At 37.6% G+C, this 27,485-nt stretch overlaps 1 protein-coding gene across 2 annotated transcripts; it reads left to right on the forward strand.

The window, feature by feature from the left end:
- The first annotated feature begins 13 nt into the window (after positions 1 to 13).
- LOC586539 (integrator complex subunit 13) lies at positions 14 to 23,050 on the forward strand. 2 transcript variants are annotated; one of them, XM_030981625.1, is made up of 15 exons: positions 14 to 141; positions 5,031 to 5,182; positions 5,853 to 5,959; positions 6,975 to 7,049; positions 7,889 to 8,082; positions 8,673 to 8,753; positions 9,244 to 9,466; positions 11,304 to 11,574; positions 12,781 to 12,824; positions 13,880 to 14,189; positions 15,489 to 15,565; positions 16,771 to 16,928; positions 20,349 to 20,573; positions 21,823 to 21,938; positions 22,384 to 23,050. In XM_030981625.1, the coding sequence occupies exons 2-15, from the start codon at positions 5,068 to 5,070 to the stop codon at positions 22,530 to 22,532; spliced, it is 2,145 nt and encodes a 714-aa protein (XP_030837485.1). In that variant the 5' UTR covers positions 14 to 141; positions 5,031 to 5,067; the 3' UTR covers positions 22,533 to 23,050. The 2 variants fall into 2 exon arrangements, with proteins under 2 accessions (XP_030837485.1, XP_030837486.1); XM_030981626.1 differs by having other exon boundaries at positions 52 to 98.
- Positions 23,051 to 27,485: the final 4,435 nt, after the last annotated feature.

The following is a 27,485-nucleotide window of genomic DNA, read 5'->3' on the forward strand; positions in this document are numbered from 1 at the left end:
GAGCCTGGCCATAGTCGACGCGTGCATGTGCCCAGTCCTGCTGCATGCTGTCCTCGATCCGGTCTCCACTCCAGGCCTGAAGTTCAGCTGTTTTACTGGTTAGCTTGAAATTGGATCCCTGGAATAAGCCTCACATCAGTGGTATGATACTTTTGCACTTCTATCCCTTGTATTTTCATAGCTCAAACAAATACAATTTCATTTTTAATAAGGAGCTCAGCTCAGCTCAGCTCAGTCGACTCGAGTCTTTTCTGCATGCACTGTGCAAAGTCAATGTAAATTGTCGGCAGTTAGAAATGTGTGGTCCCAAACACTGACATTGATGTGTTGTTGATTTTTTTCTTGAAAGTTTTTTATTTTTCATTCAATGAACCAAATTTAACATAATCGAGATGGAAATGGAGAGATTATCATGTTGATTTTGATAAGATAATAATTACAAGCATTACATTAAAATAGCAAAAAATCCAGCACTTCTGTATAGCGGTAGGCCTAGCAATTAACTGTTAAGAAGTGTTAGTAGTAGGGAGGCCAATGCCCGGGCGTAAGGCTTCTACACCTACGATTTGTGCGCTCGTCGCCCACTTCAAAAAATTAGCAAAGGGAAAAAAATGATGTAAAAATAAAAATTGAAGAAAATATGAAAAGAAAATACAATTATACATTTCACAACATACCTATAATCACGGATCTGTAACAGTCTTTCACCATTTGTTGACAATCTTGCAGATTTTGACGTTTTTTAATCCAATAACTGTGGTTGCAGACGACCTTGACGCACTCGCACCACCGACTAAGAAAATCCTAGAGGGCGTAGAGGTTTGCTCACTAAAAACCTTCTCATTGGCAGAAGGTAGACCCTAAAAATATGGGATCCGTTTTGAGTAAAGAACTTTTGATAGAGATCAACATTTCAGATGTTCACAATTGCCACTTCTAACAACTAGAAAATATAAAGAAAAAAGATTATATCTTTTTAAATACAGATTTTTACAAACTGAACATTCGAAAGTAGATAGAGTACGATGTTTCTGTCAATCTTGCGTTGGTTTGAGCCCTATAGCTACATCCATCTCAAAATGAGAAGGAAAACAGTGAACAGTGACGTCATTGTTCGCGCCAAAAATAAAGGGTATTGCGACATAATCTGAGCTCCGGTCAGATCGTGCGGAAAGCGTAGTCTTATTTATAGACCCTAGTACCTTATTCTCACAGCACTAGATACGAGTGTCGTGCAGTAATGTATGAGAAGTGTTAAAAAAGATATTTCAGTAAAAAAAAAGTCTACGTGAGCAGTCTATACTCCAATTGAGAATTGAAATGAAAGCCATGATTTGAAGGTGTGTGTATGTTACGTATAGCGAAAGGGAGAGAGAGAGAGAGAGAGAGTGAGAGAAATATTAGTACACGTACGTTGCATGCATGGATGTGCGCTATGATTGTGTTCGCTGCAAGATGGATTTTAATTGGACCTCGTAACTTCTCGATCGTTGATAATAAGGAATACTCATGAGGAAATCAAATTATTGGAATACACATCTAAGGTAAATATCAATGAATTATATATATTTCTTTCCTTTTTTGAACCATCGTCTTCGGCTCGTAGTAGTAGAAGATGTAATCGTTCGCACATTGATGGCTGGACTTCAGCCTGCATCGGGGCTTGCCTGTGTCGGTACGGTGGAGGGATCAACTAAGAAGAAGAAGGTGTGTACGTGTGCGACCGATTCAAGGCTAGCCGCTGTTGAGTGATTGCACTTTCGCGCGAAGTTTTAAACTTCATCATGAACTTTGTCCCTCGGGCCTGTCTAATTATGAACGTAACTTTGCGACATGAAATATAATTGTTTCAAGGCTCTTACGTACGGAAAGGCGTAGAAGGAAATGGCTACAAACCAGCTGGATATCTCCTATTTGATGGAACTTATGGAGTCGGCAGATGGGTGGATTTTCTTAGTGAAAGTAAATGCTTTCTTTTAATCTTAGTTTTAGTATAAACAAATTAGTAATTAAAAAGTTAGATTTGGGCATTGGCCTCCCTATTAGTAGGGTGTCTGAACGATTTTTCAATTTTCAATTTGGGATCGTTTTTCACCATTTTTGTTTGATATTTGAATAAAAAAATGTTATCAGAATAATACATTTCAAATTTCAAGTCTCACCGATGTTTCTATCAAAAGTTACAGCCCCTCCAAAACGCTGGTATATTCATATCATTTTGGTCAAAATCGACGAAAAAGACGTCCACGCAGAGTGATGTTGTTTTGCTAAATTTAGCCAAACAGCTGTATCGCGCGATATGCAAGCGTATGCATATCGTACGCATGCTGCTAAGCCAATCCGCGACTTGCAGCTTGAGCTACGCTGTCTCCGCGACATGTGCCATTGACTAGTATGGTTGGCAATTCCCGCTGTAGAACCCGGAAGTGAATACACGTTGTAGTCAATGGCAATATCGCGGAGACAACGCACGTTGTCTCCGCGATATTGCCATTGACTATAGCGTGTATTCACTTCCGGGTTTATCGAGGGAATTGCCAACCATAATTTCAGTCACTATGTTTCGTTCGTGCGCGGAGATGTTACGCGATGTAACCATGGTTTGGACTGAGCGGAGCGCACGCCCCCTAATTAGCTGATCCACCAAACAGCGAGAAGGGTATTTTTAAACTGTTATCAGTTGTGATCCCTGGGGGCTAGCGAAAATATAATCACATAGAATTGTTCCTTGGGACTGGGACTACTTATCGATCGGGGCGTCATATCTCAAAAGTGACAAACCTCAGAGTTAGCCAGGACACAATGTTTAAATTGCTGTTTTGACCAAGATATTTTTAGAATTTCGGGGGCTACGCCCCTTTGGAAATATTGGAATTCACCTGCTCTTTCATATGACACCTCATTCATTGATTTTCACCTTCAGGATCACAACAGATAAAGGTTTGAATCTCGATTTGAAAAAAAAAAAATGACTTTTTTTGCATGGTCGCGCAATGCACGTAGGCTGCATAGGGATGCGTGTAATCTCTATGGGAAGAATTTTAGCACACAACATCGGGTGCGCGATCAGACACCCTAGTGTTAGTAGGGAGGCCAATGCCCAAATCTAACTTTTTAATTACTAATTTGTTTATACTAAAACTAAGATTAAAAGAAAGCATTTACTTTCACTAAGAAAATCCACCCATCTGCCGACTCCATAGGTTCCATCAAATAAGAGATATCCAGCTGGTTTGTAGCCATTTCCTTCTACGCCTTTCCGTACGTAAGAGCCTTGAAACAATTATATTTCATGTCGCAAAGTTACGTTCATAATTAGACAGGCCCGAGGGACAAAGTTCATGATGAAGTTTAAAACTTCGCGCGAAAGTGCAATCACTCAACAGCGGCTAGCCTTGAATCGGTCGCACACGTACACACCTTCTTCTTCTTAGTTGATCCCTCCACCGACACAGGCAAGCCCCGATGCAGGCTGAAGTCCAGCCATCAATGTGCGAACGATTACATCTTCTACTACTACGAGCCGAAGACGATGGTTCAAAAAAGGAAAGAAATATATATAATTCATTGATATTTACCTTAGATGTGTATTCCAATAATTTGATTTCCTCATGAGTATTCCTTATTATCAACGATCGAGAAGTTACGAGGTCCAATTAAAATCCATCTTGCAGCGAACACAATCATAGCGCACATCCATGCATGCAACGTACGTGTACTAATATTTCTCTCACTCTCTCTCTCTCTCTCTCTCCCTTTCGCTATACGTAACATACACACTCACTAACCATGTATCATACAACACACACCTTCAAATCATGGCTTTCATTTCAATTCTCAATTGGAGTATAGACTGCTCACGTAGACTTTTTTTTTACTGAAATATCTTTTTTAACACTTCTCATACATTACTGCACGACACTCGTATCTAGTGCTGTGTGAGAATAAGGTACTAGGGTCTATAAATAAGACTACGCTTTGCGCACGATCTGACCGGAGCTCAGATTATGTCGCAATACCCTTTATTTTTGGCGCGAACAATGACGTCACTGTTCACTGTTTTCCTTCTCATTTTGAGATGGATGTAGCTATAGGGCTCAAACCAACGCAAGATTGACAGAAACATCGTACTCTATCTACTTTCGAATGTTCAGTTTGTAAAAATCTGTATTTAAAAAGATATAATCTTTTTTCTTTATATTTTCTAGTTGTTAGAAGTGGCAATTGTGAACATCTGAAATATTGATCTCTATCAAAAGTTCTTTACTCAAAACGGATCCCATATTTTTAGGGTCTACCTTCTGCCAATGAGAAGGTTTTTAGTGAGCAAACCTCTACGCCCTCTAGGATTTTCTTAGTCGGTGGTGCGAGTGCGTCAAGGTCGTCTGCAACCACAATTATTGGATTAAAAAACGTCAAAATCTGCAAGATTGTCAACAAATGGTGAAAGACTGTTACAGATCCGTGATTATAGGTATGTTGTGAAATGTATAATTGTATTTTCTTTTCATATTTTCTTCAATTTTTATTTTTACATCATTTTTTTCCCTTTGCTAATTTTTTGAAGTGGGCGACGAGCGCACAAATCGTAGGTGTAGAAGCCTTACGCCCGGGCATTGGCCTCCCTAGTGTTAGATCTAGCAACAAATGGACTAAGTCGGACTTATCACTCGAGCTCGAAGAGTCGAAGATGAAAATATGAAAGTTTTCCGGACCCCCCCCCCTCCCCCCGTGTACACTGCCCAAGAAACCTAGTCTCCCTCCCCCATCTCCCTTCCTACCTCACCCTCCGAGTCCTCTCCCCTCCTGCTCCTTCATGAACTACCTGATTTGCGACGGATGGGGCAAATATTAATTATAGGATTAGGAGGAAGGGGTGAAAGAAAAGGAGGAGAAGAAGATAGATGTGAAGAAGATGGAGATGAGGGTGAAGGGAATCGAAGGAAGAGAGAAAAGCATTTGTAATCATTTAAACTCTTCCGGAAACACTAATGCAAGCAAGTAACTGGTTAAATGTTTCTTTCTTTCAGGTAAAGCACACAGAAGCTCTTTTGGCCATCACACATCATGGCGTTTCCCCCCAGTATGAAGACGGTCTTTGTGATTGACCATTCAGCCTCCTTTGCTGAATCCTGCAACCAGCCATTTGAATTTGATGTCGTCAGCAAAGCAAGGACACCAGGTAATGATATTGATGACATTTATTCATCTTTTCTACTTTTCTGTGACGTTTGTGGAAAGTACCTTATAACAGATTGAGATTTTGCAGAATAAACGCATATTATTGGTGTCTCATGTTTCTCTGATATATTGTACAGCATTCTAGGGTGGGTTTTTTTCTCACTTGCTCTCATGTCACAATCAGCCCACATTCCCACTGAATGGTCACTTTAAATGTTGGGAGCGTGTACATGTATATCCACACTTAAACTACACAACTCAAACTCTGACCTTGCTCTAACCTGCTCTGAGCAATCTCTGATTCATCGTATCAGGACAATTACCCCCTGAAAGATCACCCCGCAAAATTCCCCCTGAGAACATCCACCCCTGAACAATTACCCCCCCCCCCCCTCCCACCGGTTATCCAAGGAAGACCAAAGACAACCACCCCTGAGGCCAATTACTCCCCAGAGAATATTATAAACTTTTATTATTTATAAGTTTTTTTTATGACTGAATAGATTTACATCAATTTTCAAGGGGGTAATTTTCCCGCTAGAAACTGGCCGGAGGGCGATTGTCCAGGGGGTACTTGTCTTTAATAAAACCCTGATTCACATAATTGAACTTACTGAATTGATCAATTTCTTCTCTTATTTTTATTTTATTTTCTCCTGCATATTCTCCAGGTCTCATTCCATTAGCTCCTCTCTCCAAGTCTCTATGGACCTGTTGTATTGAAGGCATCATGGAATACTGCAGAGTGGTCTATGATATCTTCCCTCAAAGCCGAAATGTTAGTATGAAAGCCTGGCCCATAGCATGTTGAGAGAAAGAGTTTTGACACATGCATGTTAATGTATGTGAGCGTGGTTCATAGGTCAAATCACAGAGCTCCAAATAGTTCCCTCTCACGTACAATCTCTATGGTTGGTAGCATTTTGGAGTACCATGAAATAACTGTCCAATCAGAACCAACTTTGTTTGTTGGAACTTCATTCGATTTTAATTAGCTAGCTATGGCCTGGCCAATGTAGCGATGAACTTCCTAAATCCCTACAGGGCTACGTCCTAGAATTTGGGATTAGTTTAAAACTTGTCTTGCACAGTGAGTGAGTGATGACAAATCAAAAAGCTTTAAAAAAATACCTATATAATCTCCAAAATTAGTCATTAAAGGTAAAGACCAGTTATGGTCGTGCGATTGCATTGTGAAAGAAACGTTATGAAATCGATCAGAAAAGGTTGATCATCTAGCATATAAGTATTGGTGTGTACTGCAAGGTTCTGGAATCATCAAAATGATAAGAAATATGGCCCAGTCTTCGTAAAGTTACAAGCACTGTACACAGGAAGATGTATATGGGACTATACGCACACGTGCGCGACACATGAGTTTATCTCTCACAGACCATGTAGATAAACTAATTTACCAAATATATCTATTAGTAGGCGGTTTATCATCATGTATTAGTCAAAACATATTCTTTCACATGATTGGTAATAAGAGCTTCTATTTCATTTTTTGAAATTGGGGCGTTTCCAATACTGGTCTTTACCTTTAATAAAAGCAGTACGAATGAGAGCCAAATAGAGGGCCACCAACAGGCTCACTCCTCCCTGGCTTATGATCGATGTCATGATAAGAGAGCAGAAGTGATTGAACTTTAATTTCAATTTTTTTTTGGAGAAGTTTGGAAACATGAAGCAGTGTGTTGCTATCCACTATATTACCTTTGTTCAATTTCACATTCACAACATCATGATGGACTCTCTTTTTAAATATTTCATATTGTTCCTCTCTCTTTCAGGTCTGTCTAATAGCAAGTGATAGTCTCGCACACGTTATCAATGGCTGGAGGGCAGCTGAACAGAACACCACCCATGTAAGAGTTTATTATTTGATTATTATTCAACTAATCTGCAATGTACTTGTAGATGGGGTCACTACAAAAGATGGACTGCATTTAATTGATGAGATAATTCTGTTTAAATAAAAAAAAACAATCAGTAAATATTTTATATATTATCAAATCAAATAAAATGTAGCAAACAATGAACTCAAGATTTGGGGAGTTGGGGTAGCAGGGGAAGAGGGAAGTTAAAGAAGTCAAGAGAGAAAGATAGAACATTTATCCTTTAAATCTTTTTTAAATATGCTTTTTGGGGAGCTTGTACATCTAGGAGCCCACGATAGTTAACTAATAATAAGAGCATTCAATTTGTTGTAGGAGGAGTTGGTTTGAGAATTGCTTTCTTTGAATAATAGAGGTGCTGTGGTCGAGTGGTTAAGTCGCCGGACTGTCGATCACAAGGTCCGCGGTTCGAGACCCGCCGCGGCACTAATGTCCTTTGGCAAGACATTGATCTACATTTGCCACACTCGACACAGGTGATGTAAATGGGTACCTGGCAGGAATTAATTCTTTGAAATGCTAGAATGCTGCAATGGCAGCACAGCTAAAGCCGGGGTAATAATCTCCAAGTTTGGAAGCGCTTAGTGATTCTAATAAGTGCTATATAAAAACTGAGTATTATTATTATTATCATCATCAATTGTTTTGAATTTGTTGAGAGGAATGCCGATTACCCAAGACCTGCAAGTCAAAAACCCAGACTATTAAAGAATTGTTTATATTGCACTGGCTCATGGGAAATCCACAGAATAATATCATTTTCCCCACAAAACACACTCCACTTTGGGTTTTCTTTCATAATTCTACAGATCATGACAGCACTTGCTCACCTAGGACCCCCTCCAGGAGATGGAGAGACGGCAGACGTCAGCATCACTAATGGGTTAGAGGGCGCTGTTGAGATGCTGTGTGAGAGAACGGATCTCCAGCGAGAGCTGTCTGATGATGAAGCTAGTCCCAATATAAACCGTGGCCGTATCATCTGCCTTACTTCTCTTACAACGTGAGCAAATGATTCCCATGGTCAAGAGTCCTTTAACTATTAAATATTGAGCCCAAGATCTTTATAGAAAATTAAATGCATTAATTTATTACACTCTATCAAGAAGTTGTTCTCCACCATGAATGATCTATACTTTCTAAGAATTACGTCTCAGGTTTACTGCCTTCAAAAACCTGTATTTAATTATTCCTCTTGTGTTACTTTTAATTGTGTGAAGTTCCCATACTTCCTACATAAAGGAACCTCACCTCTCCATGACCAGTTAAGCATTGAGGGTGTAGTTTCAATGATTTTATAATCCAATCGTAATAGTTTGCTTTTACTTGTAGATTTGTTTTCTTTTGAAGGCTAGTGTAGTTGTTATGACCTTCTCTTAGATAGAGCATGCTGTACATAGCATTTGTTTACAGATTATGGAAAAATGTAGACATGTACTTTGTTAATGAGCAATTAACTATTTGTACCCCCTTTTAAGTGTTCTTCCTCACATATTACAGCAAATTTATTTTTTTCCTCATTGCTATGAATCTCACCATCATCATCATCAACGAGGCTATTTGACACATAAACATGCCTCTTTCTTTGTGCAGGATTGAACAGATCGATGAAATCAAAGACTATTTGAAGGAAAACATTCAGCACCAGAACAAGATAGCATCAGCTTCAGATGAGTAAGATAATCAACATTCATGTATTCATTTATTTTATTTTTGTTTTAGAAAGGAGACAAACAGATATAAAAAGTTAGAAAGATAGATAGCTTGCAGTGAATTTGTTACCTCACCATGTGAAGGGTAATTCTGAAACATAATCAACTTCTCTATTCTCGCTAAATTGATCACTTAGTACTTTCTACATTCCAACTTTTTAAATCAAATATGTATTATTGTGAGCTTCTTTTGATTTTTATCACGAAAGTTCATCTGTATTGGCAGTACATAAATATGTTTGAGAGTTAAATTTTTGATCTCAAAAACAAAATGTTTACCTGTAGATTTTTTTAGAAATTTGCTACAATCTGTTTTGATTTTTGAAGGCTCTTGGTCTATTAGATTTCATGTTGTCCCAACCACCGTCATTTTGGGGGGCGTTATCTTTATGTGCTCCCAAATAGATGTATCATTTTCTCATAAAATCCCTTCTATGCACTCTCTTATTTAGTCTCTTGCCGATTGACCATTGTGAACTGTGTTTGGTCAACATCCATCCTGTTGACCAGGCTCCAGCTGTGAGGTTGACCCAAGATCTTAGCGTTGTCTCCTCCCATCAGTCATGTCATGTGACCACCACCAAGGCGGGGCGTCACCTAGCAACCAAGCTTGTTTCTCTCCTCCAGACTCACTTTGATCTGGCTATAACCACTGTAACAGGCATCCCCATGAAGGTACATGTAATACCTTGCTTTCCCGCAAGGCTATTTAGTACGGTGCGTCCAAAAAAAAACGAAACCAAGAATTATCGATGTTTTAGTCATAATTATAATTGATAAATGACACATATTTGGAAAGCTTAGATCCTCTTCTTTTATTTGATGCAACTTATAATGATGCCCATTTCACGCATGAGTGATTAAAATCAATTTAAAGAGAGGAACCAAAAAGTCTTTTGGTGGACGGTATCTGAATTTCAAAGAGAAAATCACATTTCTAGAAAGTTCATTTTCTGCCATTTCATATGACACCTTAATCATGAAAAATGAGAGAGGAATAACAAAGTTCAGTTTGTTTAAAGTAGTGGTTGCATTTCCATAATTCGATTAAACGAATTAGTTTTCACTGGGTGCCTGCCGTAGCAACAAGTAGAATTGAGAAAAGACTTAACTCCGTTTCGTTGACAATCAGCCGTGCATGAATTCTTTCGACTATATGGCTGATCTACAATGAAACTTCTACAATGATACAATATGAACAAAAGCAGAAATGACTCTTTAATAGGAGGCGTGATAGCTCAGTTGGTAGAGCAGTGGTCTCGTAATCTGGTGACCTGGGTTCGAAACCAAGGCGATGCGCTAGCGCCCTTTGGTAAGGCATTAATCCTCATTACCAGGTCCCTCGAAGAGGACCTAAAGTTGGCGGCTGTCTCGCCGCTTACTAACAGGCATTTATGCTTTCTTAGCAGCCAGGTAAAATAACCACCACCACCTAATAAATATAACATATATTCAGCCTCAGGAGAAATTATTTTTTCAAACAAACCTAATATTTAGCAGGCCTACTGGAGTATAGAATATAATGAGTTAAAATAGAATGTTTCTATGGGAAGGTTGTAAGAAACAGTTGAGTCTTTCCAAGATCTGGTAAGGGGAAAAGGGGCAAGTCCAAGGTATGTGGCCATTTTATGTCCATGCATCACTAAGTGGTGAGGAGTTAAAAACATAATTTGACACACAAAAAGTATAATTTGATTTCATTGTTTGGTCTGGTCCAAGCTCTAGCAGGATTATTACACAATGAAATTAATGCAACGACCATACAAGTCATGTACCATACTAAATTCTCAGATCCAGGCCCCGTCTTATAAAGAGTTGATATTAATCGCAACTTATTTTGGATGGATATCTATTGCAACTAAGTACAAAAGAGTTAGGGGACTACAAAATTGCAATTGATAAGAGGACTTGCAAATCATTATAAGAAGGGGCCCTGATCACTGATGTATTGGACAAAATAGCTTGGACTCTGCCCATAGAGCAGTCAAATACATATACATGTATGCATGTACATTGTCAAAACATTTGTAAGTATAGAAATCATTTTCTGTACATTTTCAATCAATGTAATTTTGTTGAAGCCCACATGGAGTTTAACGCCTGTCTGTACTAGTTGGGCCGGAAGGGATTAGACCACCCAGTGTGGTCACTGACAGGTGGCTATCTCATCACCTCGGCTCTCAATTAACATAAGAAAAAGATGATCATGGGGGACCAACGGGCACCGCTAAGGCATTGTTTTCTATATGGATGGAGCAAGTAGCTACAAGTAGTACAGTACAAACTAGGCGTTGTGGCGTGCGTCTGTAATCCAGCTAACAGTGGAAGTTACAAACTGATTCAGCCGAGAACGCAGGTTCGAAACTGAGTCACGTCTTTCGGATGGTGACGTTAAAAGTCGGTCCCCAGATGTAAATAATCATATCTGATTGATACACGTCTGTAAAAACCCAAATACACACACACACACGTACAGTGGGGCTTTAACATTTTTAGTTTGGTTCTACCGTAGGAGGAGCAAAATGCAAGCAGCTCTGCCAACTATGACGTGGAGCTGCTCCACCACCGTCAAGCTCATGTGGAGATTCACAAGATGGAGCACATTGTGGCTGCCCAGGAGCTGAAGAGTGAAGGAGACGGCAAGGGAGCAGGAGGAGGAGGGAGCTCCGGTGCAGCAGGAGCAGGGGGAGGAGGAGGTGGGGGATCTGGAGATGGAGGAAGTAAAGCAGGAGGTGTGAATAAGGTGCTTCTCAAATGGTGCCAGCCTAGGGTGGCAGGAGCAGGTAAAGATCCAACATATCATTTCCTTATTTTCTCATTATGTAAACATTATTTTCTTTACTTGTATTAATATGTACATTGAGGGATTTCAACTTCAAGTTAGGTGTTTAGGGCTGTTGTTAGTGTTTAATAAACACTAACATCAGCCCTAAACACTGAAATGCAAATCAACTGGTGTTAAGGCTTTGACCTCTGAATATCGTCAACTTCCAGTGGCTAGTGTTATCGATTTCGCAAAATTGTTGTCTGCTGAACTACCTTTGTGGCTAGTGCTAATAGTTTACGAACAAATGTCCTATTCACTAACGCTAGCCCCTAGGGATTAAGCAAATGTTGATTTCTAGTTTGTTGTTAGTGTTAAGCTATCGATATTGAAATTGGAATCAGGCTCTTAATTTCATTAGCAAATTTTTAGCTCATTTTAAGAGCTCTTGACTGCTCTAAACACTAACATCCAACTTGAAATCACTCATTGTACACGTATTAAAGAGTTGCAGCTGCAACAAGAAACTTGGCTTTTAGAAGAAAAGGAATTGTAGCGAGGTTCCATGCGCATTATTAAGGAGAGATCAGGAGATTGTCTTGCCAAAGGGTGTTTTAATCTTTCAAGAATGGAAATTCTTTAACTCTTTTGAAAGGCAAAGAGAAAAGAAATTTGGCTTTTAAAAAAGAGAGATAGATCAGCAATTGTGTCAAAATTATAAAAAAAGGGTGCTTTTTTCTTTTACATGTATCTTCCACAAAAAGCCATAGCTGGTTTAGAAAGCTCAGAAAATAAAAATTAACAGTCTTAAAAAGGATTCTGTTCATCTCCAGTTCACTGTTAAACATGAGTGGGCGCTTTAGACTATTTGAAACAGATAAATGGTGCCATACAAGTGCTGTGGATCATCATCATTATAGTAATCAGTAGAAAGGAAAGAGAGCTTTAAAGAGAGTGGAAGAGAGAGAGAAAAAAAAGTAACAAAAAGAGTCTCCATTGTAAAAAGTTTCAAAAATGATATTGATGTGTGATTTTTTAAGAATTATTTATGTTTCTTTTTAACCATCCTGAAAAAAGTATGATGTTCTGTCATGCATTAAACATGTATGTTAAAAACCAGCATGTATTGTTTATTCATTTCCTACAGGTAACATTATTTCCTCATTTTGTATTGAAGAGAAATCATACTTCTGAATATTTATTTTTCTTTTCTTTTTTATTTCAGAGCTACTTCATTGCACTGGAGCTTATGGAGTCTCGCCTGTTGATGTAAGTATTGTATAACTTATTATAGTCTGATCTATACACACAAACTTTGTTGCATGCTACATGTACATGTATACAGTTTTAAATCTTTATGTACACCTTTTCCCTCTTTAGTATATCCCTTTTAAAGGCCAAGTCAAATTCCTTTGTCAATTAAATTCAATTAAATTCTTCTTCTTTTCCTTCAATTCTGTTAACAGAACACTTCAGTTTCAGACAATTAAAAAATAAATCTGTAAAATGTTTGCATTAGTTCTCCTTTTATACAACTCATGCACCAGTATCGATATCCTACACTTGCCAAATTGTTCACAGAAACCGGTCACCAAAGACTCCTAACCCTATACTTGACCTAAAACGAAATGTAGATACTGTACATTAACGACATCATATTTTTCAGTTGTCATCATTTTTCTGACTACCCTTTAATGTGAACAATGTCATCAGATTTTTTTTTTGCAAGATCCCTAACACAACCCAACACTTCACCGAATATGTTTGGTGAAATAAAACACAGGGCAGTTGTTGCTGGATCATTCATCAGGCCTGATAATTACCCGATTTAAATTGTTTTTTCTTTTTTCCCCCGATTTTTATTTATTTTATTTCAACAACAAAATTCTTCCCAATTTCTTTCCAATTTTTTCCTGATTACCTTACTCAAAAGGGGGGGGGGGCGGGAATGCTGTTGGATGCCATTTTTTTTCTCCTGAATCTATTTTTTTTTTTTTTACTTAAGAAAAAAAATGGTGACAAAAAAAGGTGGTTTACTCTTACCCCTGATAGATGTATATGTCTGTTTGGGGCAACAGCTCTCCTAACATGCAAACATTCCACCATCATCTACAGAGCTTCCAAGTATCACGCATTAGGCGTGACATCACACATTTCGAGGGTCTGAAAATGCTCTTACGCATGACGCACGCGCTATATTTTGAAAAAACGCTATACCTTATACGTGTGTTATACCCTCGCACGTGCGCTTGCGCGCCAAATCATGAAAATGTCACGCATTGCCGATCTTTGAACTTGGCGTCTCTTCATCGATATATCTACAGGTTAACAGCAGACCGTCTTTGTGCCTCACCAATTTCCTGCTGAACGGGCGTCAGGTGATGCTAGAGCAGCCCCGTAAACAAGGTACGAAGTGTATCTCCCACATGCTGGCCAGCCATGGCGGTCAGATCAACCTCCACTGTCTGTCCACCTCCCGGTCACCCTTAGAAGATCCCCCGTCCATCAGTGAGGGGTGTGGAGGGAGGGTCACTAACTACCGCATCAATGACTTTGGTGACTTCATGAAGGAGAACCGGTTGGCACCGTGCCAGGAAGGATCAGACAGTGAATCTGAGCTGCCTTTGGAGAGAGGTTAGTCAGATTAGGCCTGTTTTCACTAGCTCGAGATTGCCAAATGTCCTGCTATTTGAACTATCCCGATCGCAAACTATCCAGCTAATTTGCGTCTTCATCAGCCTGAAGTTGCAATTAGCGGGTTATTTGGTTGGGATAGTTTGCGGAATATCCCACTATTTGGCAAAATATACAGCTATTTGTCCATTGCGTCTTCACCAGACCGAAGACTAGCATTATGCGCGAACGCTACGCAAAAATATCTGGAGCTAATTTCTAAAGGTCGAGTTTCAAGTTTTGAGGTCAAATCTCGAGCTGATGAAGACGCGATTTGTAACTTCAGGATTATTTCCCAAATCAGAAATAGCGGGCTATTTGGCAATCTCGAAATGATGAAGAAGCGCCTTAAGAGAGGCTTCATTCTTTGTGGTTATTGATAAAGCCCCACTGCACTACTAATAGCTAGATGCACCCTCTAAATAGCAAACAATGCCTAATCGGTGACCATTGGTCTCCCATGATCCTCTTTTTCTTATGTTAATTGAGAGCTGATTTGATGAGATAACCACCTGTCAGTGACCATGGAGGGAGGTCTAATCCCTCCTGGCCAAACTAGTGCAGTGGGGCTTTAAAACCAGGAACTGTCATGAGTTTTGTGACTGGTTCATATTGGTAAAGTTTTATGCTGCAAAAGAACTGAATCACAACTGAAATATTAGTGAATTAATTCAATGTGCAGCAATTTCCCTGTTTCCTTGTGACATGTTCTCCACACGGGCTGGTCCATTCAATAGATTTTGTGATATCAGAGCAGTACTGGTTCATCAATTGTTGATTTGTTATTTGGACTTTTGTAAGGACACCTTGGAAGGTCTTGATATTGAAATGTTAATACCTTAGAGGGAAACCAAACCTTTGTCATGAATTCATTTCTAGGAAAGCAGAAAAGTAAGAGAACTGGAATAGCGAATATTTGAAATGCAAAATCAATAAACCTGTGAGGATCTCAAGTTTGCAATTAAGTCAGTGGATTGGGATGTAGTCACAGACAACTCTCCTATTTGTCTTGCACAAAAATGTCATTAATTTCTGTTTTAATCCTAAGCACCTTCTCCATATGGGCACTGAGCTGTCATCCTCTTTTGCGTTGCTACATGTATATGTTACCTCTGTCATATAAAGATGTCTTTACAAAATAATTGGCCAATTATTCTGCCAGTATTTGTTCTTTTTCACAATGAATTTATATTTCAACATAATTCAAATCAAAGAGTAATAAAATGTTATCTGAAATGATATATTTGTCTTCTACCCCAGCTAAAGCACAACTAGAGAGAATGTCTAGACATTGGCCTCTTATCATCAGTGATACAGTCATCTTCAACATGCTCTCAGTAAGTCATAGGTCATAGATCTGCTTTAGTGACAATTGCTGGGGCTTTAATTCACTTTAGTCAAATGGGTTTGGGATTAATAGGGCTATACATACATGAAAGCCATACAAGACTGCCTACTGGTGGCTACAAAGTTAGAACTGCTCATCATCTATGTGGATGGAACACTTTATATTTTCATAGAGAATACATACAAAATCAATTTTCATTTTCGTTATACTTGTACATTGTGTGTGTAGATATTGTAAATTGCTAAGGACATTGATTCAGTTCATTAGTATCGTATTGTATGGCTTCTCCATGTATATTTTTGTGTTTAGGTACATGTACATGCCTGAAGTTAGAAATATTGATTTAGGAAAGAAGAGAGAGGGGGGAGGTCACGCAACCTCTCGTTTAGTTTATTGATTTTTGTTTTTCTTTCTCAGATGTACCGTAGCAAACTAGCAAAGACAAAGATCTATTATTATTGAAATTTCATGAGTATGATCTTAAACCAGATCAGATCCATGTATTTTCATGTTAATTTTATGAACTTAGATAAATAGTAATGAAATATTTTAAAGATTGAGGTCTGTACAGGTTTATTTCCATTTCTTTATTTGATGTAGGTGCTCTTGTCCATAAATGGCACATTCTTGCACAGTACCCCCTCTAAACTTTTCCTCTTTAGGCAAAGTTATAATATCTGACATGGCAGTGATCGTTCAAATTTTAAGATTTGGCAAAACAATTACAACAGTCGGATTTTGAGAGGTTTTATTTCCAAGAAAATTAACCTCAAAATTCCATGATTTTATGACCTTAGTATTAATCATCTACCACCTACATGCTGACATGTTATAACAAAAAAACAATATGTACATGTACATGAAAGCCATACAAGAGAACTGCCCATCATCAATATGGATGGAACACTTTATATTTTCATAGAGAATACTTACAAAATCAATTTTCATTTCCAAGACATACTTGTACATTGTATAATATATGTAGATATTGTAAATTGTTAAAGACATTGATTCAGTTTGTTAGTATTGTATTGTATGGCTTCTCCATGTATATATTAGTGTATAGGTATATGTCGGAAGTTAGAAATATTGATTTAGGAAAGAAGAGAGAGATAAAGAGAGAGAAGGGGGGGCGAGAAAAGAGGAGAATTACCTGTAATCTTCAATTTTGTATTCCTTTATTTTTATCCCAAGCATATAGATCCATTACCATCACTTCTAATGAAGCCTGTTATAGATGAAGATGATGTTCTGGAGTGTAAAAAAGCCATTCTTCATCTTGTTGGCATGGAAACGAGAAATGAACCCCTGCCTATACCAAGCAGCACTACACGTGGGAAAGGTTCTAAAAAGTAAGATGCTCTTTAAAACTTGTTTTACCTCGTGCGAATGATCACAAGCTGGAGGCGGCTTTGTCTAGAATTTTTCTCTGAATGACCTTTACTACTGCACAAAGGAAGATAAGTGTGCGTGCAAACACGTGCTTATTCAAGACAAGGCCGGTCACCGGCGCTTATCTCGTAGCAGGAATCCCTCATTTGGTTGAAATCACACATCCAGTCGATGGATGTATGGTTGTTTAGTTTTCTGCTTTCGGGTTCGATAAAACTATACTTCCGTTCGATGGCTATATACTGCCCTTCCATGACAAAACAGCATAACTGACATTTCTTGCAAAATGGAGTAATTTAGGGTCTAAAACATACTGTTATCACTTATTTTGATAAGTCAACACTGAATAAAAACATTAAAACACCTTGAATAGCAGATTGAAAGGCATGTTTCTTCCTATATCTCAGAAACACTAAAATGTCAGTTATGCTGTTCTGGTGTGAAAGGGCAGTATAGTTGTATATCATTATGGCACTTCGAACCATACGCTGGAAACTATAAATGTGTTCATGAGTGCTTAGATGGATGGATGCATAGTTGTATAGTAGTATGGATGTACAGTTTCCTGTGTTCTGATTTTATAAAACTATACGTCCATTCGATAGCTATAATTAGTTTTATAGTTGTATGAATATTGGCAGGTTGTATATAAGCGGTGTCATTCAGATATACTGTACTTAAAAGGGATGTTTCCTTTTAAATGTTTTCTGTTAACTCAGTGCAAAATTCCAATACCGGTACTTTTAATGAAGATTCCTACATGTGTACTCACCAATATCATTGAAAACTATGTTTTGGCAGTGTTTTTTTATTCTTGGTAACAACAAATTTAGACTATTTGAATAACATGAGCTTTTTCTTTTTGAGCACACGTTTACTCTAATGGTGCCACCAAGTTTGTATGAGGACAATAATAATATTGGATAGATTAAAAGTGGTCATATTGAACAAAAATGGTGCCCATTGCTCTCTAGGATTATCCTGGCTCAAATCATAGTAGCTTTAGAGGCCATCGATCTAGCTCAGATGCAAAGTCATTTGTCTACCAGTAATTTTAACAAAATGAGACTTTCATGCCAGCAACAAGGCAGACTAGGGTCTCTACCCTGAAGACTAGCACACCCATTTGACAATACGACCGCTATATTGATAGTAAAGTAATATCTTGAACAACTCTACTACAACAGGGTATGGTAGTAGAGTAATATCTTGAATAACTCTACTACAACAGGGTATGGTAGTAAAGTAATATCTTGAATATCTCTACTACAACGGGGTATGGTAGTAAAGTAATATCTGGAATAACTCAACTACAACAGGGTATGGTAGTAAAGTAATATCTTGAATAACTCTACTACAACAGGGAATGGTGGTAAAGTAATATCTTGAATAACTCTACTACAACAGGGAATGGTAGTAAAGTAATATCTTGAATAACTCTACTACAACAGGGTATGGTAGTAAAGTAATATCTTGAATAACTCTACTACAACAGGGTATGGTAGTAAAGTAATATCTTGAATAACTCTTCTACAACAGGGTATCAGTCAGACCGCAGCCGGTGCGAAAACCCTCTATTTTATTCAGCACGTATGCAAGAATTTACGTGTCTCGCATACGTAATGAGTAGTGCAGACGGTCTTCCCGATCGGCAGTTTTTGCCTTTATAATTGTTCATTTCTCATGAAATGGGTCTTATTTTAAAGATAAGAAGTTGCACTCTCTATATACTTATATGACAATCATGTTAGATATATTTTGGAAACAGATATTTCGCCTTGAAAATGGGGTTTTTCGACGATAAATCTATATAAAGAGTAGGGCTAATTTTCACATAGAAATCATTCTTGCGTCAAGAAGATGTTATAATCAGCATAAAGCATAAATATTTTTCTTTACAATGATATCAAAATTATTATATTTTACGCTGTCCCAAAGTCAGGAACCAAAAAAGATCACGCTCATGTTCATGAATAATTAAAAAAAGTAGTAAATTTTGCCGATGTGATAATAGAGAGTTCTGATTGGTCAACTACGTCAACTACGTCACGTATGTTTCGCTTTGGTTTATTATCATTCTGAATACCACATCTTGGTAACCATGCGTTGTGGCGTGCGCCTGTAATGCACGTGCGCGCAAGCCGTCTTGACAACAATCTAAGGACCCGAGATCAAATACCTCACATGCCATGTAGATGTTTCTTTTCTACTGTATTTCTTTTTTAATCATTTTTCTAATTTTTTTTCGGCTAGTCGATGGCGCGGCGGAGCTCCCTGGAGTTTAATAATCAGTTATGCATTGCCATTGCTCAGACGGCGAGCGTGCACGAGTATGAAATCACACAATTTCGCGCTATCATAAAAAGAACAAATTGGTAATTTCCGGGTTTTTAGGGTCTTAATTACTATGATTATAAAAAGAACATGATTTTGCGTCAATTAGGTTTTGACATATTTTTGATCAGTGACTTTTCATCTTTCGAACGAATCTCAAAGTGGACAAATTTATTTTGTCCCAAAGTCAGGAACCAAAAGTGAAATTCCCGGGTCAAAACAGCAGTTGAAATGTTACAAAAATAGCGTCAATAAAAGTTGTGAAAATTATTGTTTACAAATTGCGAAATATGGCAAATTACATATCAAACTGATGCTGAAAATCTCGAGAGTGACTTTCCGTTGCATGCTGCCATGTTGAATGAAGTTAACGACCAAAAACGCAGCTACATGTACACCCCTACAAATCTCACTGAAAAGCGCATGGAAATTCAGCAGACGTAAATGTTATGTGATCGCCAGATATCGCTGAATAAAAATCAGCTTTCAGCCTCATTAACGCGCGCGCTGCGGTCTGACTGATGGTAGTAAAGTAATATCTTGAATAACTCTACTACAACAGGGTATGGTAGTAAAGTAATATCTTGAATAACTCTACTACAACGGGGTATGGTAGTAAAGTAATATCTTGAATAACTCTACTACAACAGGGTATGGTAGTAAAGTAATATCTTGAATAACTCTACTACAACAGGGAATGGTGGTAAAGTAATATCTTGAATAACTCTACTACAACAGGGAATGGTAGTAAAGTAATATCTTGAATAACTCTACTACAACAGGGTATGGTAGTAAAGTAATATCTTGAATAACTCTACTACAACAGGGTATGGTAGTAAAGTAATATCTTGAATAACTCTACTACAACAGGGTATGGTAGTAAAGTAATATCTTGAATAACTCTACTACAACAGGGAATGGTAGTAAAGTAATATCTTGAATAACTCTACTACAACAGGGTATGGTAGTAAAGTAATATCTTGAATAACTCTACTACAACAGGGTATGGTAGTAAAGTAATATCTTGAATAACTCTACTACAACAGGGAAGAACAGTACAGACTGATGTGGTCAGAGTTAGAGACGTATGTGAGGGCAGCAAGCACAACATCATCGGCTCATGAAGAGGTCTTGGAATGCCTCCTTGCCTGTAAGAAACCTGACGAAGCATCCCCCTCTAGAGGGCGCAAGACGTCTTCTGAAAAATCAACCACCAAATCCGAGAAGCCAGAAGCAGAGAAGATGGACACCTCTTCTAGTAAAACAGAAGGGTAAGTCTGATAGTATCTGAATTGTTTTTTAATTAACTTTAATTAACTTAATTTTTTATTAACCATAACAATATTTATATCTATTTGATTTTGCAATACACAAAAGTCTTTTTTTGTTTTCAACAGTTTTAATCATTGCCCTCGAAGCTATCAATATTTGTAAACTAATACATATTATATACCTCTTTTTAGTATGTTAAATAAATCTTGTCATCTGATTGGTCGAAATTGGAGCAACGATTTTAGCCATGCTCGCCTACCGGTCAATAATTTTTAAAAGATGCCCGTTGCCCCAGGTAACGGGCCGCATGAATAAAATTTGCTTAGATCCCCATTGGTTTACGTGTAAATTTTGTTTTGTGCGAGCACGGAAACAAAATACAGTGCTGTGTGTGTGTGTTTCCCATCTTGGGGTCATAACAGGTTGTAACGTCCCCTTGAGCCTATAGAAACAGCGATGCCTGCCGTAGCAGTCAATATTTCTATATTAGGGACTTTTCGATTTGCACTTTCATAAGTGGACTGCAACGTATGCGGTCATTTTTAAGCAGGGTACACGAGGCACGCTGACTGATGTTCGTTACCTTTACGATTTTACACAACTACGACGCTCGCTTAGTGAGCGCGAAACTCGATCGAATAGCTAAAGATATAACACCAAATTCTGTGCATGGCACTGTTCTCAAAAATTATGCTGCAACAGATTAGCATTGCATAAGTAAAATGTGTTCATTTTATGAATTATTCTGCTTAGTGAGTGCGAAATTCAATCGAAAAGCTAAAGATTCAACACACCAAATTCGGTGTATGGGACTGATCTCAAAAATTATGCTGCAACAAATTGGCGATGCACATATAAAATGTGTTCATTTTATGAATTATTCTGCAACAATTTTGACTTAAGGGAAATTACAAGCACGAAAATGTGTTAATTTAAGAGAATTCACGCTTCCACCACCCTCCGGTTCTAGAATCAGGTCAATTGGGTCCATTTTGTGACTTCAATGTGAAGTTTCGTGCCTACAAAAGATTGCTTACGAACATGTATCGTCACAGTTTGCGAACGGAGGCAAAACAAGGGCCTACGCGTTCGAGAATTCTGCTACGAACAATGAGCTGGTCGATGCGCATGCGCACTGCTTCAAAAGTGACAGCATACGTTGCAGTCCACTAGTGAACGTACAAATCGAAAAGTCCCTATTCATGTATAAACAATTTCACGGCAAATCATTTAATTTTATTTCAACAGGACTGCCACCACAACAGATGTAGCAGGAGCCAACCTCTTCCCCAGGAATCCCTTAGAGCCACCACCCATCAAGAAACAGAAGATAAATGCTGGAGACACAATTGGCAGGGCAAAAGGTAAGACCAGAACAGGAAAATATTATTGGAAGACTGGAGATATTGTAGGCAGAGGAGGACCAGTAAACTAGCCGAAGAAATGGAAAACAGAGATAGAAAAAGAGACATAGAGAAAGACAGTCAAATGAGGAGAGTGAAACAAATAAACAATTTCCTTTTGCATATTATAGTTCTAAAAGTACTTTTAGCCACAATTCTTTTAGAATACCGATACAGATAACAGTACAGCTCACAACAGGTGCTCACTTTTTAAATTGCCTATTGTTTTGAGCTACGAATATGAAATAATATGACAAAATAAGGAAAGGAGGAGGGTTTGGGGTTAGGGTGAAGCAATGAATAGAGATGAATATGTGCATCTTCATGTATTAAATTTCATCATTTCCTATTGTTATGTCTTAAATAACATTCATAATCATACCTTGCCTGGTTATTAATTTTCTAGGTGCTCCAGAATCTCTCCTTTCTTTATGGAAGACAAGGATTGCTAGCCTCCATTCCAGGAGTCAGAGGGAATTCTCAGGGCGAGCCGAGTCAAAGGAAGCAAAAGCTGATCTTTATCCCAATCTCCCGAAAAAGGAAAATGGCAAATGAAGAGATCAGTTACAAACTATGCTAGGGAGATGAACATGAACAATTCTTGATGGAGTGTGAAATGTCTTGGAATTGAAGATGGTTTACATCCTTGCTGGAGCTATTGAAATATGATAAGATCATGTAATTCTATCATTGTAATATTTGCACATTTTCAGAGGTGATTCACAAGGCTATAGAATTGCTATAAGTTGATTTTTCATATTCTTTGTGATTATATAAGCAAGTGAAGCAACTTTTGTTCTACAAGAATCGTATAAAAGCTGAATATGCAATAAGCTGGCCATTCGGGTCGCAGCCTACAGATAAAGTCACATTGTGAAACTCCCTACTGGTAGACTACGATATCATAGTCACATGCTTGATATGACGCTGTATGTGCATGGGTGCAGGACCGACCGTGCTGCTCAGAAAGGATGTGAGTAGCACAATCTTCAGATGATAATGTCTACACTAGGAAACAATAGGAGAAGAGCATGAATGTAGAAGATTGCTGGACATTGAAGGAGATATACATGTACTATTGCTGGACATTGAAGGAGATAAACATGAACTACATGTAGATCCAACTAAAGATTGTCCAAGGTGACCTGTGTCACCATCAAGACAGTAACCAAGATAATACCCATGCAATTGTCATTGAGGTTATGGTTTAAGACAAAGACCAAGGTAAAGACCAGTATTGGAAACGCCCCAATTTCAAAAAAAGAAATGGAAGATCTTATTACCAATCATGTGAAAGAATACGTTTTGACTAATACATGATGATAAAAATTTTGTTGGGAAACCGCCTACTAATTGATATATTTGGTAAATTAGTTTATCTATTGGTATGTGAGAGATAAACGCACGTGTCATGCACGTGTGCGTAGTCCCATATACATCTTTCTGTGTACAGTGCTTGTAACTTTACGAAGACTGGGCCAAATTTCTTATCATTTTGATGATTCCAGAACCTTGCAATATACACCAATACTTATATGCTAAATGATCAACCATTTCTGATCGATTCCACAACGTTTTTTTCACAATGCAATCGCTCGACCAGAACTGGTCTTTACCTTAAACCCGTTAACTACTGTATTACCGGGGTATCTAAATCCAATATGATTAAAACGGAGACCACCCGGTTCCAGTGGGCAATGGGTTAAAATGGTGATGGATTACTTACACAAATGTACACACAAGTAATAATTCACTTTCTCAGATTCATGAGCATTTCAAAGGAGCAAGATCCCATTCTACATACAGTCTGAAAATTCCATTTGATCAAGAAGATTGAGATTTAATCAAATGAATTGTATGGATACAAGATATCTTATTATCCAACTATATTAAGAGCAAGAGTTTTCCCTTTATAAGTTTGCCTATTATTCTGACAATGTTACCTCTTAAAAGACAAACATGGCCACAATGGACACACTTCTTTACATACGATGGTTCTGTGAGCAGTGTTAGATGAGAATACATGCTCTCTCTCTCTCTCTCTCTCTCTCTCTGTTTCTCTTGTAATCTGAAGTACGTATATGTAGCACCTCTAGTGTAGGCCTAGTCGGAGACACATGCCCCATGGTTTCCTTGAAATACTTTCACTTTACTTCACATATCATCAGGTCTATAATCAACTTCAGTGTCAATTGCTCAATGTGTTCATGTATTTAAGTTTCTAATGTTTATTTGAAAATACATGCAAACTTCTTTTCCAATATGTTAGTACAAGATTAGAAATTTCTTTATTTGGAAGATTCTGCAATTATGTAAAAAACAGGCTGACTAAGTTTATTTCTTAATATTGGAGAAAGGCATCTTATACTTGCAAGCTATGAAAGGTAGCTTTAGTTATTTAATATTAAGTCTCTGCAACTGAAAGTGGTATTGGGTTTTAAAGTGTATTAAATCGTATCTTAACATAATTTGATAGATAAGTTGGTATTTATTTTGAACTTGATAATGAATGGCTTTATTTTGTCATTTGTCATTTGTGAAAGTGTGGTTGTTTACTAAGACATTTGAAACCCTGTCTGTGTCTCTGGATATCTCAACAATTATCAGTAAAACAGTCTTTTTTATTGTTTAATTAATTTATTTACTTTTATCAGATTGACTAAAACAGCATAAATGTGAACATAAAAATAGAAATAGCCATTTTCAATCTACCTATGAAAGATAATGAATTGGTAGGTGGGATTCATGCAGTAATGATGAGCACATGAGCCACCAAGTTCTATCCTTCACCTTTACTTAAGTACAGGAGGGTGTTTCACAAAGCCTTTTTTCAATGACGAATGACAAATATCAGTGACAAATCTGTTGATAACCAATCAGAAGCAAAGATTTCTGTAGCTTATAACAAAAACTGTCATTTGTCACTGATGACAAGTTTTGTGAAGCGGGGCCCTGGACCACCATCTAAGACGCCAAGTTAAGATGTAGTCATTCCGTTCTTTGTGGCTTAAAGTGGACATTTTTCCAGATTCAAACTAAAATATATGAAGGAATGATATATTAAAAAGAAGGTTGAATTGTAGTAAAGGAAAGGGTAATTTGTGAGATTTGTTTTATATTGGTTAGAAAGAACTTGGTAGAAATGACATATGGAAGGATTACACTTTAATAGAATGCCCTCATAAGCCAAATATGACAAGAAATAGATGCAAGATTTTGACCCAACATGTGTGTAGTGTATATATTGGTTCTTAATTTATGTATTGTATAATCGGCCTTTCCCAATCGATTCCAGACAATTTATTTCTCAATCCCATCCCATGTCAAGAACTTCACTTAATCTTTAATGTCGTAATACGGAGTAAGTACCGGTAAGCCACAAAGAACTCGACCATGCATGCAGCTTGATTGTGAAGGGTGGGTGATGAGCCCATTTATTTGTGATCATCAGCAGTAATACATCAGCTTGAAGAAAACCCTGCAAATCAATCCAGAAATGACAAACATAAATACAAGTATAGATTCTTATCAACATATGTGAACAGTCGATTTTACAGGCATATCACATATCTGATTAAACTGTTGGTTTACAATATTAATCTACATAAACTGTGACATTAATGTACATCAATGACAATAGAATAATACAGATAATCTTGAAGTCTTCAAAAAGCACATGTTATAGGAAAGCATCTTCAAAATACATTAATACATACATTTCTTGCACTTCAGATGTGTCATTGAGTTCTGTTTATAACTTAAAGTGAAAGCCTTCCAGATTCAAAATAAGATATATCAAGATGAAGGAAGGAAAGCCTACAACGAAAATCTAAACTTCATTTCACTTAAAAAGATAAAAAATAATCTAAATCACTAATGAGAAGTGATTTATTTTTTAGGAATGATTAAGATTCAAAGTTGTCTATTTCTTTGAACTGTTCCTAATTTGGACAATGCATACCATTATAGCAACTATGACCTTTTAGTATGATATACGTCCTCCAAGAAAGATTACCGAGTCAGAGTCCTTTTCAGCTCTCTCTCTCTTACACATGGTGCAACCGCAAACCTACTGTATACGTCCTGCGATATATACAAAAACAGAAGAGGGAAAGAAGAAACAAGGCAAAGGTGTTTGTTTCATGCAATAATCTATATAAAACTCTTATTTTTTATTTTTTTATTATCCATCTCCTCTCTCTTTTTTTTGTTATGGATGAGGTCTGCTTAGATTGGTGCTGCGTCCTGCGTGTACATGTATTTGCAAATTTGAGCAGTTAAGTGATCAGACTGGTGTTAGAAAAAGATCTCACAGTTAAACAACAATGATATTGTAATCGACCATTATGTGTATTGCCCTTATAAACACTTGTGTATGCATCAAGTTTAGCAGAGTAAGACTAGCAGCCCTTATTTTACCAGAATTCAAAAGTTTTGTTTAAAATTGGGTTTAACAGCTTTTTTTTTTCTTGCAGATGATTTAAGACCCAGGGTCAGGTTTAACTAAAGTATTAAAAACATACCATTCAATTTTATGGTGATACAGCAACATAAAACTTGTAAATCATTTGTAAAAGTATGATTTTTCTTTTCAAATAAAACATCTTTATAAGAAATACGATATGTACTTTGTTTCGTATAATATGTATATTTTTTGTAAGGTACTATGTTTATCATATTTCTAATGTGGGGACAATGCTGGTCAATTTCTTATTATTTGGTTTTGTCTTTTGTGATGAATAAGAGCTTTCAATCACATTTGGTTAGGGAAATATTGAAGTGCCACCCCAATCCATTTATGTATATCTTTCTCTCTCTCTCTCTCTCTCAAAATATCTCTCCAATCATCCCACTCTAACTCTTTCTCTCCATACAAGGATGTATAACGAGTGAGTAAAAGTTGTGAGAGATATTGAATGCATGTACGGAGAATAATTTTGAATTAAATTGATGGTCTATTGATCCAAAATTTCATTAAAACTCAAATGTGATTTCTGTACAATAACTGAGATTGAAGGAAAAAAAGGCATACATACAAGCACTGACGTTTTGATAGAGGGGAGCAAATAAAATCCAAAGGTGGTTTATTTCTAATGTGATACCAGTGATATACAAATGATGCCGAATTGGCATGATTTTCCGGGGGGTTTTCTAATTTTTGTAAGCGTTTTTGGAAAATGACAAATTCCCAAATTTACAGTCAGCCTAAAAAAAAGCTTTTTTTTTTAGAAGCATACAAGCCAGGGCCCGCGGAATGGCAGGGCTCGAGGGTCCGAGCCCATCCCTCCTTCTTTTGAAAAAGAATGTTAAAGAGAAATACAGAGAAGGAACGAAATTGTGACCTGCCGGTGTCACAAGTGAGATATTAAAATATGCTCATCTGACCGTGATTAAATGCCTAAAACCCCTGAGCTTGTGGGGCTCCGCCCCGTGGACCCCACCTCCTGGATGCTATTGCAGAGCTGCCAACTAGTACGGATTTTCCGTAATTGGTACGGAAATTAACGA

The sequence above is a fragment of the Strongylocentrotus purpuratus genome, unplaced genomic scaffold (assembly GCF_000002235.5).
Source record: "Strongylocentrotus purpuratus isolate Spur 01 unplaced genomic scaffold, Spur_5.0 spur5_scaffold_12, whole genome shotgun sequence".
NCBI lineage: Eukaryota > Metazoa > Echinodermata > Echinoidea > Camarodonta > Strongylocentrotidae > Strongylocentrotus > Strongylocentrotus purpuratus.

What these genes read in the sequence shown, in the direction of transcription:
- LOC586539 (XM_030981625.1), top strand. Translation starts at nt 5,068, where the DNA reads ATGGCGTTTCCCCCCAGTATGAAGACGGTCTTTGTGATTGACCATTCA. An exon ending in TAACAGGCATCCCCATGAAG is followed by an intron (nt 9,467 to 11,303) that starts GTACATGTAATA and finishes GTTCTACCGTAG; the next exon opens with GAGGAGCAAAATGCAAGCAG. An exon ending in CACAATTGGCAGGGCAAAAG is followed by an intron (nt 21,939 to 22,383) that starts GTAAGACCAGAA and finishes TTAATTTTCTAG; the next exon opens with GTGCTCCAGAATCTCTCCTT.